The 16,607-nt window shown below is 43.8% G+C and overlaps 1 protein-coding gene across 12 annotated transcripts in view; it reads right to left on the bottom strand.

The window, feature by feature from the left end:
* Positions 1-16,607, bottom strand: part of LOC105279183 (histone deacetylase 4) — a 52,912-nt gene that overhangs the window by 20,374 nt on the left and 15,931 nt on the right. For 2 of the 12 annotated variants that reach the window (XM_020031603.2, XM_020031605.2), the window contains exon 3: positions 2,612-2,979. The exons of 6 other annotated variants lie outside the window; for them this stretch is intronic. In XM_020031603.2, the coding sequence (XP_019887162.1) occupies positions 2,612-2,666 (55 nt within the window). In that variant the 5' untranslated portion in view covers positions 2,667-2,979. Of the gene's footprint in view, positions 1-2,611; positions 2,980-8,830; positions 9,162-16,607 lie in introns of those variants that run through there. 4 more of the 12 variants (XM_011338780.3, XM_011338781.3, XM_011338788.3 and 1 more) reach the window with 2 other exon arrangements.

Genomic DNA, 16,607 nt, shown 5'->3' with positions numbered 1-16,607 from the left:
CTCGCGAAGCTCGTGTCGCTCGTCGTTCGTTCTATCACATTCTGTGCGACCGGCTCTTTGTGCCGGAACTTTGTACGACACCATCTCGGTAACGTTGCGAATAACAGCCGATAACGAAGCGCGACACATATTTTTAAAAATATTGCGCCTCGCCGACGAGACCGCCGCAGAGTCGATGCATTCATCAACGGCTGCGCTTTAACGCTTGCCGTACGAGAGAGAGAGAGAGAGAGAGAGAGAGAAACACTTTCGCGTCTCATCAAATTGTCTCGCGATCGATATCTGCGATATAAAGAAGGAGAAACAAGTCAAGTTTGCAATACGGATCGAATAAAACCACAGCAAATTCTTTTATGCTATGAAAGGAATATAAAGCAAAATACCGGAAAGGGGAATTTTTGAATCGATCGTGCGGCATGTATTCGTACATATGATGAAAAGTTTGCACGCGTAGCACAAATTGTACGACTTTGCTCGTCACGCGACTCGCGTGCCTCGCTTTCACGTCTCCGTGAAAATTGGCACGCTACTATGGAACGCAAAGTGGCGAAGGCAATGATGTATTATAAAATCAGTGCATAGAGAATTTGGCCGCTCCCAATTTCGGAGAGAAATTTACCTTGCTGGTCCGCTGATCTTCGTGTACGATTAGTATGCGCGAAAATGAAACATTTCGACTATTAAAACGTATCGTTCTCGTTCCTTTCATCGTTGCAATTGCTGCAAACGTTCTTGTATCGAGAAAGTGTCGTTCCGCGCATGACCATGCGGTCATGATGCCTAGAGTAACGACAATTAAAGCCCACATTAATTCAGGTAATTGCACTGCAACATCGAGCAACCACCTACGAAAGGTTCTCTGCGGATGTACGCACTTAAACTCGGTAATTGCGATAAACTTTACGTCCATCTCGATACGGCGTTTAAACAATAGCTTCTTTTTCTCTTCAAATAAATAATTAATAATTCAACTGTTAATCATTGTACATTAGGAAAAACTTTGAAATCTTCTACCAGCGCTTTTCTAGCTACCGCGATGCGGCTCACTGACGATACTGGCAAGAGAAACGGCGATGAATCTGGCAATGATCCCGGCGACATCGGCACTGCCGTGTAACTGACATCCGCCTGTTTGATATTTAATTTACATGCACGATTTCTCGTCATCCTCGACCCGACTGTTGATCAGTTCGATGCGAACTACGCGAGATGAAAGACGAAACACGTGCAATGCGAGTTCAGTTTAATGCAAACTCTCGTATCGATACTTTAAGAAACACATGTCAATAAAATCTCGTAAAAGAAGATGAGCACGGAAAAATGTTGACGACATTTGAACGAAACGATATCCGGAGACAACGTCACGTAACGCGAATATTATAAATATATCAAAGCATTACGTATACGCGCGGATATGCACGATAATAATCTGACAGCAAGACTATTATTAGTGAGTAAATGTCGATGTGTAGGTCAACCTCAAAGCAGTTCGACGTACGTAGCCGTATAAATATGGAACTGGCATGAGAAGGAGAGAGAGCGAAGCGCACAAAGTGCATGCGTACGCGTGTACATACACGTACACACGCGCACGCAATTATATTATACATTTTAACGAGAATTTTGCCTACAATACAATGTCTACACATGTAAATGAAATATGTATAAAGTTATCGCGCACATGATCCAAAAGAATCTTATCATGAATTAGTAATTGCACGGCCAATTATTCTCCATCATCCAGATATGACCGACTCTTCTTGGAAGCAACTTGGTTGCACCTGTGTTACAATTGTTTTACCATCGCATGCGCGGCATCGGCTACATAATTAAACGATTCGAGATAGTCACGCGATGAAAATTACATTACTCATTCTGACTTGAAAAAGAAGATAAGTCGCTCGCGATCACAGTAGATTATGATGCATCACAAATGCCTGCAACAGCTTCAAGAGCTCCATTTTTATCTTACATCTCTTACGTTTTTGATTAAAAACTCTAGGCACTGGCGCCAATGATGAATCCGTTAGTATTTTTCGGTATTCTTTAGAATCGTTTATAGAATTATAGTTTAAAATCGTTAATAGAAAAGTTTCAACTGAACAAGCTGAAGTGGTTGACAAGGCAATACAAGATGAAGGATATTATTTTTCAGATATTATTTACATTATTTAGAGAATTATTAATTGGTCGATTCAATGATAATAAAAGGCGCCTTATTAGTTTTCACAAACGTAGCAAGCGTACAGAGAAGGGGTCTCGGTATCTTTTTGTTCGTGTTTCTGGCTGGTGGCCGATCGCTAAGATTAGATGACCACTCGCTATATATAGAGAATGACATTTGTATACGTGGTCTCTTGAAACGTGAACTCATGCACGTGCACGCCGTTTTCTTCCGCTTTGTTGAGTGAGCTTTTATTTCGTATAATCTCCTTCAACGAAATTTGACCTCATCTAACTTGCCCGAGTAGAATCGGCAATAGGAAATGTCAAATTCAAATCTCATGACAGTTAGGTGAGGTGACTCGGAAAATAAAAGATTCGGCGGAAACATCAGCTGGGTTGTTATATTACTCTTATAAGCTATTACAAGCACACCTTTCATACGTACCTAGTTGATTTGTGTGGTGCATATTGTGAGTGGTAGTACCATAGTCCAGGGCCATATGCCACAGTTTTAGGTAGTAGTATATCCAGCGAGATATTTAGCGTCCACTGCGACGCATCGTCCTCTCCCTCCCTCCCTCCCTCTCTCTCTCTCTCTCTCTCTCTCTCTCTCTCTGTCTTACTTATCACCAGTTTTCACACTCGTAATTCGCATACATATAAACCCGATTATATTTTCGACACTAGGCGCGGATCCACTTTGACAGTTTTTCTAAAGACAAGTAATTTACAATCACCACTCTCGTCTTATCGGCGAGATTTTCTCTGCGTTTGTCGCTCTTTACCGCTCTTTTCACGCATCCAACAGATGATCTAGAAAGAGAATAAAGGAGAATCACATCAATTTTCATCTGACGTAAAATAAAGCAAAATGTGCCGCGAATGATCTCTTGTTGATTATTGCAGCAGAGTTTAACCATAATCATCGTCGATATTTATACACAATCACAACTACATCTTTTACCAAGAATTCAAGGATCGCGTGCATCAAATGCCAAAGAATAAAGATTGAATTTTGTGCCTCCGACGACGCGTACCAAAGTGTTCACCGAATCATATATTATATATCGTATTTATTTTTGCTGACGCCGACTGACTATTTAAAGGTTAAATAGTACGATCGATTGGTTGCAGGAATAAAATATTGGCGAGTCATGGATCATTCGTACATCATTCATCGCGTATTTTGCAAAGCTACACTAAATCGCACGAGGAAGCATCGTGTCCTCAACATGTTACGATATTATTTCTTAATGGCACCTACAGAGAGAATTTATGATAATTTATTATTTAATAAACAACAATGATTTATGTGGATGGTTCATGCCGGATTTCACGAAACGACTTCTACCGTATACTCGGACAAGGAGAAATTTAAAATATTCCCAATTCTTGTGCAACTTTCATTGGGCGCGGTTCCGAGAAAACATCTCGCGAACTACGCGAGATTTGACGCACGTGGGACGACAAGTCGATCTTCCTCGATATCTTTCCGCGGATGCGAGACGAAAGGGAAGGAAAGATCAATGACCGCGATGGCAGATACAAGCGACCGACGAGGGGACAGAGAGCTAGACTCTGAAGCTGTCTTCCACCTCCGCCTGCGGAATCTTTTACGCGAATCTTTTATGCGTACCATCAGGATGGCCATCTAATGACGATCTAACGGTAAATGTGCTTGTCGCTTGTCTCATTAGTTGACGTACTAACTCTCGACACGCATTATGCAACTCGCCCTACGCTTGATCGTTTGTCAGCGATTCAGAATGGCCGAGATGTGAACGAAAGCGGAAAGGGGTTTCGAGGTTGGAGGATGGAATGTTTGGGAGAAGCAAGTATAGTTGACCATTCACGTCGTAAATTGATCCCTTGACTTGGCTTAAGTGGCGCGAATGACTGCCATGACGTCACCCGGCGTTTCCTTTCCTTCTCTTTCATCATACAAACCTTTCCGACTCGTAGAGTCGGGCCTCTGTCATCGATGTTACTTTATTACCTAGCCAGAGATTAAACCCGACAAAACCTTGTGTGTCAAAATACCATACATTTGCTCGATACATTTCGGTATAGTTCATGCAACAAATCCAACGCGACAAATTTCATGATACGAATAGTATCAGGCAACTGGATAAAAAGCTGTGCACGTTGTTGCACAGTCGCGTTGTCGCGCAGTCGTATCGACACGGCACAGAAATTGATTCGCGAGCGAAAGGAAAAGTAGAAAAGAGAAGAAACAAAGATCGCCCAAAGTCTGATTAAAGTCATAGCAAAGTTACAGCAAGCTTGCAGCATTGAAAGGTAAGCAAGATACTCGCGTGATGACTGACAAAACATTACTAATGTCAAGTATTAGTAATACTTTGTTGCAAATTAAAAAGCAAACGGAACAAATAATTCGCGCATTCTGCTGTGATGAATAGAACATGTCGTTCACTTTTCCGTGAGAAAAATAACGTTTTCATTGCTTTCGATCGGATATTGACATTCCAAATTATCGACGCGTACGTTCGATCTAGCTTTTTTCTCTCTTTCTCCGTGATAACCACCTCGCGTGAACGTTCTTCTCGCCGAGGTGGAGAACCTGTACCATTAGTGGGATGTTGAACTTGCTCCAATCCAACCGTCTCTATACGCGAAGACTCCCTCAGAGCGCCAAAGGCGATTATAATGGCATGCCGAACAGAAAGATTGAGGCACGTCGAGACGTCGAAACCTTGCGACGCAAAACGATTAATATTATAGATCGAGTGATGTCTGCTCTCCCTTTTACCACCATCACATTCGTTTCAGTGTGTCCTGAGGCTGGACACGCCGATAATCGATATTAACGACAAATTGTGTCTAGAGATTAAAAGACACGAATCAGTGAAAGACTCTCGTTTACTTTGAATATCCAAATACGCACGATACGAGAACATATAATACAATTCACATACTTTTCACTATTATTAGATGTATGCAAAAGGTTTAGTCTTTTCATTCAGCACTCTGCTATTATTATTTAAACTTGAAATAAATTTTCGCTTTTTTATGTTTTTCAAGAGTTGCAGCATCCAAGTTTGTAAAACGTCATGATTTAACGACAAACATAACTTGGAAAAACAATAGTGAATGCGATGAGCAATGAAAAATGCTACGTATGCTTATCGTATTCAGCAAACCATTTTGGAAATGTGGAAAGTTTGGGTTACACAGTTTATCCGCACGTCGCATATTTACCCAACTTGGCGCCTTCGGATTTTAGCATTTGCTCCGATCGATGCAGTACTTTTTTTAACTTTCGAGATATGAAAATGACTGAGATATGAAAACATTTTTTCGCACAAGGAAGTTTGAAATTTACCTCATGAGAGATGGGCAAATATCGTAAAAAACGAGAACAAATACGTTGATAATATTTTGAATGAAATATTGAATAGTATTGCATATATCATATACACCTAAAAGCAAAAACGTGCAAAATATGGGTAAAATGTTTGACAAACATACATTAAATATAATACTTTTCACTATTACTTGTAATTGAATCGACATTTAAACAAATTCTTTTATGTAATCTTTTTCGTATGATACTTGTTTATAAATTGAGAACGCAATTTTTCGCAATTCTTCCACAGTCGACAAGTGAATAACATTGCTTCCTCTCACTAACTCAAAGCAAACGGACCATTTGCGGATTTCACGTGATCATGAGATACGCGGGATCGATGCGACTCTTACGTACAATAATTCGAAAATCCCATCGATTTCCTGGACGATACGACATCGGAAGCTCCATGAGAAACGTGGCACGTGGCACGAACGAGCTATAGACATTCGCGCATATGGAATCGCGTGTGACGTGTTCCTCGCGGTGACCGCGAAGAAAGTACATGTATACTCGGGAGAGGAAAGTTGCAGCTACACATTTTCTTCTCCGTGCACAACGTAGCGTTCCAATGCAACGTGTATGTGTGTACGACAAGGTATTGTTAATTCATTAATTTATCCAACACACCGCGCCGCGTACGATAGCTACAGCCCTGGCGATTGAATCGACATTTTTCTCTAGAAAAACCGGAAACTAACGCGCTATATACATTAGCGCAGTCACCGTCAGTCGTGGAACGCGGTTACATATCGACGGTTCGAATAAATAATTAAAATGTTGGTTACTCTTCGAGTTTGTAAATACCAAATATTGCATAAGGGGATTATTTGACAGGTAGGAGTATAGGGCAGAGGTGGAAATTTCGCCAATATATAATAATAGCGAGATTTCACGTCGCTATCTGGCTCTAAATTTTTATTCAGAATTTCTATTTACGCAATACCCGCTAATCTTTTTGCCTCGGAATATTTGGTAACAAATTGTAATACGTAATAAATCACCTGGAGTCAGCTGGTTGATAGAGCATTCAAGTAATTTAATAGCGTATCACAAAATAGTTTCAATCAGGCGGAAAATGCTATCTATTCGAGCAAATCCAACGATCGCGCTACTCTGCGATCGATCAAAAGTCAAGTCTTTAACTGGTATGTCTGCGTACCCCTGTAGGGTTTCACGTTCGGTATAGGAAATTACGTACATTTCACGTTTCTCTCTCTGTTTCTCTGCGCGCTCGTGCTCTCTTTTTCGGTCTCGACTGTGTACCTATCTCTACCCAAGACTACTTAAAACTCTACTCAAGATTCTATTTCTTTCTAGTTGAATAAACGCCAACAATTTCGAAATTCGACGTGCGATTTTTCACGTGTCAGTACACAGGGACCGTCGTGAATCTGATATTTTTGACTTTAACAAAAGTAGAAACTCAAAATTTTGTCCGTTCGTCGTCTACGAGTGCAATTGCGACAACTCGCTATATGGGTCGCGAAGCTCGAGGAGAACAAACGAGCCATCATTTCCTGAAAGAAGCATCGTGCGATATCGTGTGCTTTACGAGGGGAACTTTCTATGTCGCATATGTATATACATATGTATATACATATACATGTACATGCGGGTTACGCGACTGCACACATGGCACTCGGAAGTAAGATTCTATAGCTTCCACGTTGCAGTCGTACACGCGATGAATCGATGACGGTATATTAAAAAGAAAGAAAGGAAAAAAAGAAAAGAAAAGACAACCTGTCGTCTTTTCTGATAGGCGTTCAAACCGCGATTGCGCACACGCGTCCAATACGCGAAAGAATCTGATATTCCATACAGCGTGAATCCACTTAATCTAATTATTATGAATTGCACATCTCGGCATACTGCTAATTTAATCGATAAAGCCAGCTGATTATACATAATATCTCGATAATCAAATATCGTTTGCGCGATAGTATTAACGCATAAAATTAAAATATAAATCAATAATTTTGAGCAAGATACGATGAGCAAACTCCAACGTACGAGATGGATCGTATTTGCGAGTACGCACGACATTATTTATAAGTTTTCGGCTGAACAAGGTCATCGAGATATTAAACGTTTCCAACCGACGCAAATGTCAGCCGACTCGTTCTCGTAAGGCGCAAGAGGACTTTTACACGCAGGTTGGGAAACATCGTTATTCAATTGCGTGAACGTTTCATTCTCGACAAACATTATCGTTGTCGGTATTGCACACAATGCGGCTCGTGCGTAAATCCTTCTCGATGCACTCGCGTCTCGTGCCATTTTCGTTCGTTGACCGGTCACTTTGTTCAGCGTTCCCTGTACGTTAAGCCGACCAGAGGGATCGATGCGTCATAACCATAAGCACTGTTCGTTCAACGCGCGATACACGTACCTCTATTCTGTTCGGCGGTCGCGATTCATGTCGGTGTTGAGGATAATTTGTTCGAATGTATTTTTTCAAGAAATTCTTTATCACAAATCAACATATCAACGTATCAATTTGCGAAAAATTCGCCATTATTTTCCAACACTTTTCTCCATCTAAGCAGAGGGCAGCTGAGAAACCCCCTCTTGGAAAGAAGAAAGTAACTAAAAGCTCAATTTCTTCAAAAAGAAACAACGAATTAACTTGCACGCCTAATACGCGTGCACACAAGTAAATTATTCGAATTTTCACATGGCGATAACGTTTGACAAAATGTTGTAGGTGAAGCAAGTGGAGGTATAGCACGACATCGCTAACACATTCATGACGAATATATCGAAATCATATTGAACATTGATACCGATATGGAAACGTAATAATAAATTGGGATCGTAACGGATTAAAGAGCATTTAATATTCAATGTGACGACGCTAAAGCGCGACGCGACATCAAACGTGGGCGTCGTACACAACAGGTGTTTTCTGCGCGCGGAGCATTTTTCTCGCTGTTTGCTCCGCGATCGAGTTGCGTGAAACGCTCGTATCATCGACACGCATTTAGCGACAACTGCGACTAATTTTCGCATCACGAAAATTGTCGCGAAACGCGATCTTGGCTTGGGCTGATAGAGTAAAACTCGGAATCAAAGGAGGGAGAGAGAGAGAGATGCTGTTTTACGCGACTCGGAAATATGGAGCAAGTTCCGTTTCAGAGGGACACGAGACAAAAGTCTGTGAACAGTCGGCAACCAGTCGCTCCGCTCGTTGCGACATCGCTCTCCGCGAAATCACAGAAATATGGCGGCTGTGCTGGGCATCGCGCGTTCCCGACACATTCGCGCGAAAAAGAATCAAGTCTCTCCGTTTACCTTTCACGCGGCGTTTCCGTTTTTTTACACGATGTAATTCCCGACACGAGAGAAATGACGATTCCAGCCAGTCAACGCGTCAAACGTCCTCTCTCGGAGTAAGCGACCTCTTCGCACGCTAGGTCTCACACACATACACATAAACGCGCGCACACTCGTCAGCTTATCGCACCGAACGACGACGACGACAACTGTCAACGGTCACAACACGGTTGCAGCGGCATATCGAGATTCGCGCGAGAGTGGCCGCGCGATCGCGGACCAGCGCGTCACTACTCGGGAAACGGTGTTGATTACCGCGCGATTGTTACGCGAGACGAAGGTCGCATCAACAGAGGCGAGTACGAACCGCGCGACGCACGAGAAGGAACTGCATCGCGGTCGCGTCGCACGCTCCCTACCACGCGCGACGTCCGCGCCATTGCGCCACCGCGCGGTCGTCGCCGCAGACTCCACCATTATTTATAGAGACTCGGCGTTGTTGCGTTCCCTCCTCTCGCGACCCGAGAGCCGAGAGACGGACCGTTTGTGTAACTGCGCAAATGTGCAACTTCTGTACGTTTATAGAGACTCGCGATTATCAGCAGATTTTCACGGAAGCTTACTTTGCAAAACGTGCAATGCGCATCGGACCAATCAAACTACCAACAACACGGAGTCGTTACGCTTTGCTACGATGGAAATGTCCATCACGTTTTACTTTTGATCCGCACAAATAGACGTTCGAAAATATGACTCGCGTGACAAATGCACGGGAGCAAAGCTTATATGATAATTGCGTAGACTCGCGACACGTGTCTACCGAACGCACTGAGCAAGTGACGCGAGAATCGAACACGGTTTACACGGGGCGACGCAGACGTAGGCGGTTGGCACGTGCGTCGCTCCATTCGGTTGTACTTTACTGTACATCCGATTAATCACGGGGAAGTAAAGCTCGACTTATTACGCGCTCGAAATAAAAGATCGATATGTTTCTTGCAGTTATATCCTCCGTTACGTATTACGTATCGATGTGAGATACCCCGGATGTGCACCACGCGCAGCAATTCTTCGGTCGATTCTCAAGTCGGATAATTGAACGAGTAAGTTTCAAAGAGATCCTTTAAAATCCAACTCCTCTTAGCGTTGGAAGATAAATATAAAATTATCACCGGCCCTTTGTTTTGTCCGCTTTGATTCACCGAAATTAATGACACTGCTGCGCAGATTATCGAGTAGTCGTTGTACGGTCGTGGTACGAGAAAGAAAGCAAGTACCCGTGTGCTGCATTCGTCGTCAGTGAAGCTTTCGGCCGGATTGTGCATGTCGACGGAATTACAATACATTCTCTTTCATTCTTATCATTATTCCGTGCACTTTTAAGTTGCTCCTCCTCGGCTCCTTGAGATAACGAACCAATTCTGCTGAATGATGTTGTACAGTGAGAAACAAGAAAAAAAGTCGTTGTTTGACCGTGACAAATTTCCCGCGCGTAATATCACGCATCCTCGCGCATCTTTGACGAGCGCGTGTTCACGCTCACGGATCCCTCCCCCCTCGATCCCTCCTACCTCACCACACCCTCGCCGATCTAATTCGATCGACTCAGTGGAATCTTTTTTCCGACCGCTGGCTAAAAAAAAAGAACCATCTTCCAATCATGTGCCGGCTTCCAAAAATAGCGAGCAAGGTCGCACGAAGCGAGTGTGTTTCCCCTCGCCTCTACCCTCAGCCTCGGCCCGTTACCCGCCCGAAACTCTATCGATCCATCGAGCTGAATACCGTTAAGCACATCGGCTGAATAGAAATCGGTCAGAGTGTAACGTTCCATGCTCCATACCACGCTGCTGTTATGCAAGGGAAAATTGCCGTTTCTATTTGCGTCGTGGTCCTCGTTTCGCGCGCGAGGGATTTCGTGCTCCTTTTCCACGTCTTTTTCTCACGTTACTCTCGTACACTTGCTACGGAACGCACGCAGATCGGAATGGCAAAATAATCCCAGTACGACGTACATGCGCGTCGCAAACCACGTAATGATGTATTTTTATAATTGGTGTGAAAGATAGTGCGGCAAGTCGAGCGAGTCTGATACGTAGAGAACCTGTCAGTTGCTTCGAGCTATTTATAACGGATCGCTCGATATGATGTACCGACTTTATTTTTAGCTGCTTACCTAGCTGCAACTAGCTTTCACCCCTTCGGTATGACACCCCTCGAGGGACGGTTGGACACGCGAAAGCTGCTGCCACGTACACGCATACATACACGCATACATACACGCATACATACACGCTCTTTCGATGATACGGAAGATGAAATTCCAAAAGATGGAATCGATCTTTCATCACCGACTGTCCGTTTACTCGGAAATATTTTTCTACAAAAATGGGCATCTGAAAGCGATTTAAACGATGAAATGTAAACATTCATTTATTTGAAACATTTGGCGGAAAACCATAAAATGATTTTGGTGTCAATCTCTACGATACTGTAAAATCAAAAAATCAATCGTTGATATATCAGTTTTATTTCCCGTTTTTTGACAGCTTTTCCAACGAAATCGTGGCGTCAACGGTTAAATCGACAACTCCAGTATGACCCGTTAGAGTCACATGAAAAAACAGACTAGTGAGGATCGCGAGTCGTCTCGATCTCAGCGTGAGACCATCCGGCGAGTATAAATACGCGTCTTTATAAAAAGCCGACCGGTGTCTCTTTTAAAAAAGCGCGCATCTCGTCGTAGACGAATCGCTTCCAGGGTGGCTGGTGCTAGTGGTGGCAAAGTGTCACTCCACTTTGTGCAATTGACACGTATGTCAAAACTTGCATTTATTATATACGTGCTGTCGCATTTCAGCAGCGCCACAGCAGCCAAACTGCTTACAAGAGACAAAAAATTATTTTTACTTATAAAAAGAATCGAAAAGAATCTTTTTGTGTGATTCCAATATGTGAAAAATTGGCAAATTATTACTCGTGCACGCGTAACGCGAATGCGAATAAAGATTCCAAAATGAGCGAAATCGGGGAGTGTGTCGCGCCACGGAGAAAAGCTCGGTTAGGCGAGCACTCTTTCGCGGTAGTAGAGCGCGCACATGTGTGTGCATACTAGTACGAAAATAGTGACTGGCTCGTTCGAAAATACCAACCGCTAAAAATACGGACAAAAATAAACGTCCACACGTGTAAAAACACGCGTTAATATTCGCCGCTCGTCGAATGGGCCGATGTTTCCATGCCTCGGAATATAGTGAAAGAGACCCGACCGAGGCAGGCGAGTGGCAGACAAAGACGAACCTACGTAAATCGACGAGGAAAAAGAACGAGAAAGAGGGTAAAACCGTCTAACGACGGTGAACAAGCGGAGCGAGAAGAGAAATCTCTTCGTAAGAAATCTGACAATTTTGTTTGAAACGTGAACTCTCGAATGGTTTCGGGCGCGAGATACGTAAGAGCGCAAAAGTGCAAACTTGACGGAAAAATCGCCAATGAAGAGAGAGAGAGAGAGAGAGAGAGAGAGAAAGGCGCCGTTTTCTGACTCACTGAGCGAACGCGACGAAAAAGACAGCAGACAATGCGGCGAGAAGAAGCGTGATCGTGATGTGTTGCTAGGGGAAACCCTAATATTTCGCGCGTGCGTGACCCAAAATCGGAATACTGTCGCGCGATGCGCCTAGAAATTCATTGCGCCATTAGGGTATCCTAATTGTAATAAAGGCCTTGAAGGAAAAACGTAAATAGTAAGGGAATCAATCAATCATCGATATCATGATCGAGATTTCTGACAGCCATCTCGATATTGATTCATCCCCTTACTTTGACGCGCAAAATATATAACAACAGTGAAAACGGTAACTTATTGGATGTAACAAGAAGAATCGTACCGCAAGACAATCCTGCTCGGGACGATAAAAGAGCTAAACGAGCGAGAGAAGCAGCAAGTTTTCGCTCGGCGAATCCATATTCGTTCCCGCCAACGGTCGTCAGCGCCGTCATCGTCTCGTCATCGTCATAGGTTAACAGGTAGGGACCGTTCTGCCACTCCCACTCTCGCTCGATTCGCGTCGGCCAGGGTGGGGATATGGGACGTGCGGGGAAGGGTAAGGAGAGGCCGAGCTATTTATAGCCGTCGTAGGTCTTTCGTGTGGGAGGACCGAGTGGGACGACAGGCTGGCACGACAATCGAAGAACGGCGGTGACGAGCAGGGAGGTGGAAACGTGTCAGGGGTGGCGTTCGAGGAGTCCGAGGGAAGAGACGATGGCAAGGATCTGAGAGGGGGCGACGGGAGGAGGGAGAGCAAAGTGGGAGGTGCTGTGAAGGTAAGGGTAAAGAGGAAGGCAAAGGGCGGAGGAGAGCGAGGTGATGGTCGCTATAAATAGCAACGGCAGCTCGTGGACTCCTCTAGGGTGACCTTTGCGAGAAAAAGAGGGAGAAGCAACGTTGGCTTCTCCACACAGTGCTATTAGGCTAGGTTATTGGTTCACCCTTGTCTCTGCTGCTGCTGCTGGGTTCGGCGCCACCGGTCTGCGAATCTGGGTTATGTTTACTACCCCCTTCCCACCTTTGAAACGACCTGTGACGGGAACCGCGCGTGCAACGGCATCGTGCACTCTGTCGTGCTCGAAAAACGCTCGAGAAAGCGAAAAGCGCGCGTACGATGCGACACGCCTGCAAGTTCCGAAAAAATTGCCAAGAATCTTACGATTTTGGAACAGAGGCTGTCACGATGTTTGTATAGTTACGAAATATCGGGTTTAATTCGTCTAATTGTAAAACGCAACGCAAAATGGCTAGACATGAGAGCAAATGCAAAAATAAAGCAACGTCGAAAAAGAAACGCCGACCGAGCGAACTTTGATTACCGATCTTTCCACTATACGAATGATCGCTTTGATCAGTGGCCGCGCGCGAGCACCAAAGTAAATACACGATATAATATGAGATCAAAGCAGAGCCATTGCTGCTGACGAGAGCAAAAGTCTAATCGAGTTGAGAATTACTTGTTACAATCAAAGAAGGAGTCGTCTCATCATTGGTAATCCAACGTATCTCGTAATTTGCGTGCGACACGACGCGTAACGAGTCGGATCTGATTCCAATTCAACCTTCACGATACATTCCTCTTGTGGCTTTAAGCCTATCTCAGACTGTCGAGAAAGAGTAGATTGAATAGAAATTGATGGTCGATGATGTACCTTCTAGATTAGAATCGACGCAATACATTCAATCCTGACTGTTGTGAAATTCGAAACGAGTATCACTAATATCGGACTAATTTGCGCTGAACAATCTGTGTCAGTTTTTGCGTCGTTGCAAAGCTTTGACGAAGTATATTCCGCAAAATCCGAGCGTGACTGTGATTCGCGTGCTAAACGTTCGCGACCAACGTTAGTTTTATGTTTCATCCCTCCAAGGTATGAAGACGCGTAAAGTATCGTTTTTTCAATTTCGACTTTGGGAAAAACAGGTTCAATTAATATTCCATAATTAACATAATATTAAAATAGTCGCTTGATAAACATCGTAGGCGAGATAATACCGTACAGGAAGAAACTTGGTACGAGAAATGGCGCAAAATGTGAGCCAGAGAAACGAATCGTTTGGTAAAAACAAAACTGAAATCTAGAGAAAGTTTAATCGAAAATTTATATTCAGATACTCAACAAATCCGTAACTACGAGCGATCATTAGAAAAATTAAAAATTTTCCTAAATAAAAATAAGCAGTTAGTAAATGTAACGATGTAAGTAGGTACGAGCATCAAGTGTTTTTCGCAAGACATTTCAGCTGGTTACGTATGGGAAAATATCAACTTGCTTGCTGGGTTTGTCGAGGTTCCGGAGCAACTCGCATTTATTATCGCATAAAAGGATGATAAATGTCTGGCGCGCCAGTTCAAGTATGTCATACGTGAAAAGTATTATAGCAATAAAGTATTATACAGTCTGGATAAAAGCTGTATTTATTTTCGCTTACACGATATTCAAGGGTGCAATTTCTACTCTACTAAAGCGAATCGCTTTAAATGGACAATGAAAGAAAATCTGGAAGAAAAAGGGAGGAAGAGAGAGAGACGGAAGGGAGGACGCCTGTAGTTTTCATCGCGACGCATTTCAAGCATTTTACGCGAGTGCCAATGAAAAATGCAGCAAAGAGCAGTGCGGGATAAGTAATCGATGACAACATTGGTCGTTGCAGCAACGGCCGAGCGGACAAAAATAGAAACGTTCGTGCGCGCGATCGATCGACGTGTTTTTCAGGCTGCGCTTTCGTCGTGAATTGAAATTTTCACGAGAGTGTGTCTAGCGATAACTCTTACCGTCACGACCAATCATGTTGGAATTCATCCTCCTCGGACATGTTTCATTCGCACGGGGTGCACGTGAAAACTCGACGTATATTACGAATAGCTGGACAAGTATCGCGACAAACGATGATTCTTCATTAACAGGACCCGTTAGATAGATCTACGTTTGAAGATGTTCCCAGACCGCGCAGACTTCCTTAACGTGCGTCATTAACATTGGCGAAAGCACTGCCCAGTTTGTCCACTGATAATAATAGGACGGATAATTTATTGGAAAAATATCGGACTTGTTACGGTAGAGAAGAATGCCGCGCGACTTTCTCGCGTATTTCTTCGACAACGAGAACGAAGAAATGGAATCGGCAGCGAAGGAGCACTACCACCCACGTACAAACACAGCGAGGCAGTAACAAAATTAGCGCGGGCACAATGCGAACCCGCCTTCGCTCGAGAAAATAGAATTGGCAGACTACCAAAGGCGAGTCTTGAATAGACTTCAACAACGTATGGATCCTCCTGCTTCGTCCATCCTCTTCATGTATGTATGTACGTGTATGCGCGGCCTTTGTGTGATGTAACGTGTCCTCATCGCACTCGTTACACGCGAATTAGTCGAAATGAAATCTCTTTTCTTTGATCATCGAGCATCTATGCTCCATACCATCCATGGTAGAGTGTACGCAAAATGTATGCTCTACCATGGAATATTCTTGCAAAGATTCCTGGCAATCCGTCATCCAATGTGAATCGAGTCGCGAAAAAGATTTGACAAACGAATTTGGCAAGTGGCGTTCGGCAAGCACGCGCTGCGAGAGGGCGAAAATAAATGGAGCCGACAAAAATAAACGCACAGCCGCTATTTTGTGTGCATCAGGACGGCCGCGCGTCAATGTGTGTACGGTCGATTGTGTGCATGCGCGCGCGCGGTATGCGGCAAATTCGCTATTCCCACCCGGGGCACGCTGCTCGTGTAACCGTGCCGATGCTCCGAATATTCAAGGCTTCGCTAGTTTAGCGGCTCGGCCAAATATCGTGTCGTCGATGTCGACATCGATCGACTCCGTAATAACAGCCTTTTTGAGCGTTGTGGACCTGGTTTCATTAGATGTATGCAAAAGTTTTAGTCTCTTTTTCCAGCGCTCTCTCGTATCATTATATTATTTAAACTTGAAATCAATTCTCGCTTTTTTACGCTTTTCAAGAGTTTCCAAGGCACCCAAAGTTTGTAACGTGCCAAACATGACTAAAACTTTTGTATACATATGCTAACGGAATACGAGTAATCGTCGTGATACGTTCTTGCGTGTGACATGAAAAAGATTCGATCTCGAGAAATCAAAGGTAGCGCACCAGGGAATACGAGTCGTTCCCATCGATTCTACTAGCGGGATTGCTCTCGTTCTTCTCCGCGCGACGCCGACCACCGTTATGCCAGCACCGTGGACTTGTGTCGACCCACTTTTCAAAGAAAACTTGCTTCTTCCATA

The sequence above is a fragment of the Ooceraea biroi genome, chromosome 2 (genome assembly GCF_003672135.1).
Source record: "Ooceraea biroi isolate clonal line C1 chromosome 2, Obir_v5.4, whole genome shotgun sequence".
Lineage (NCBI taxonomy): Eukaryota > Metazoa > Arthropoda > Insecta > Hymenoptera > Formicidae > Ooceraea > Ooceraea biroi.
This window is presented reverse-complemented; position numbering and strand designations above follow the sequence as displayed.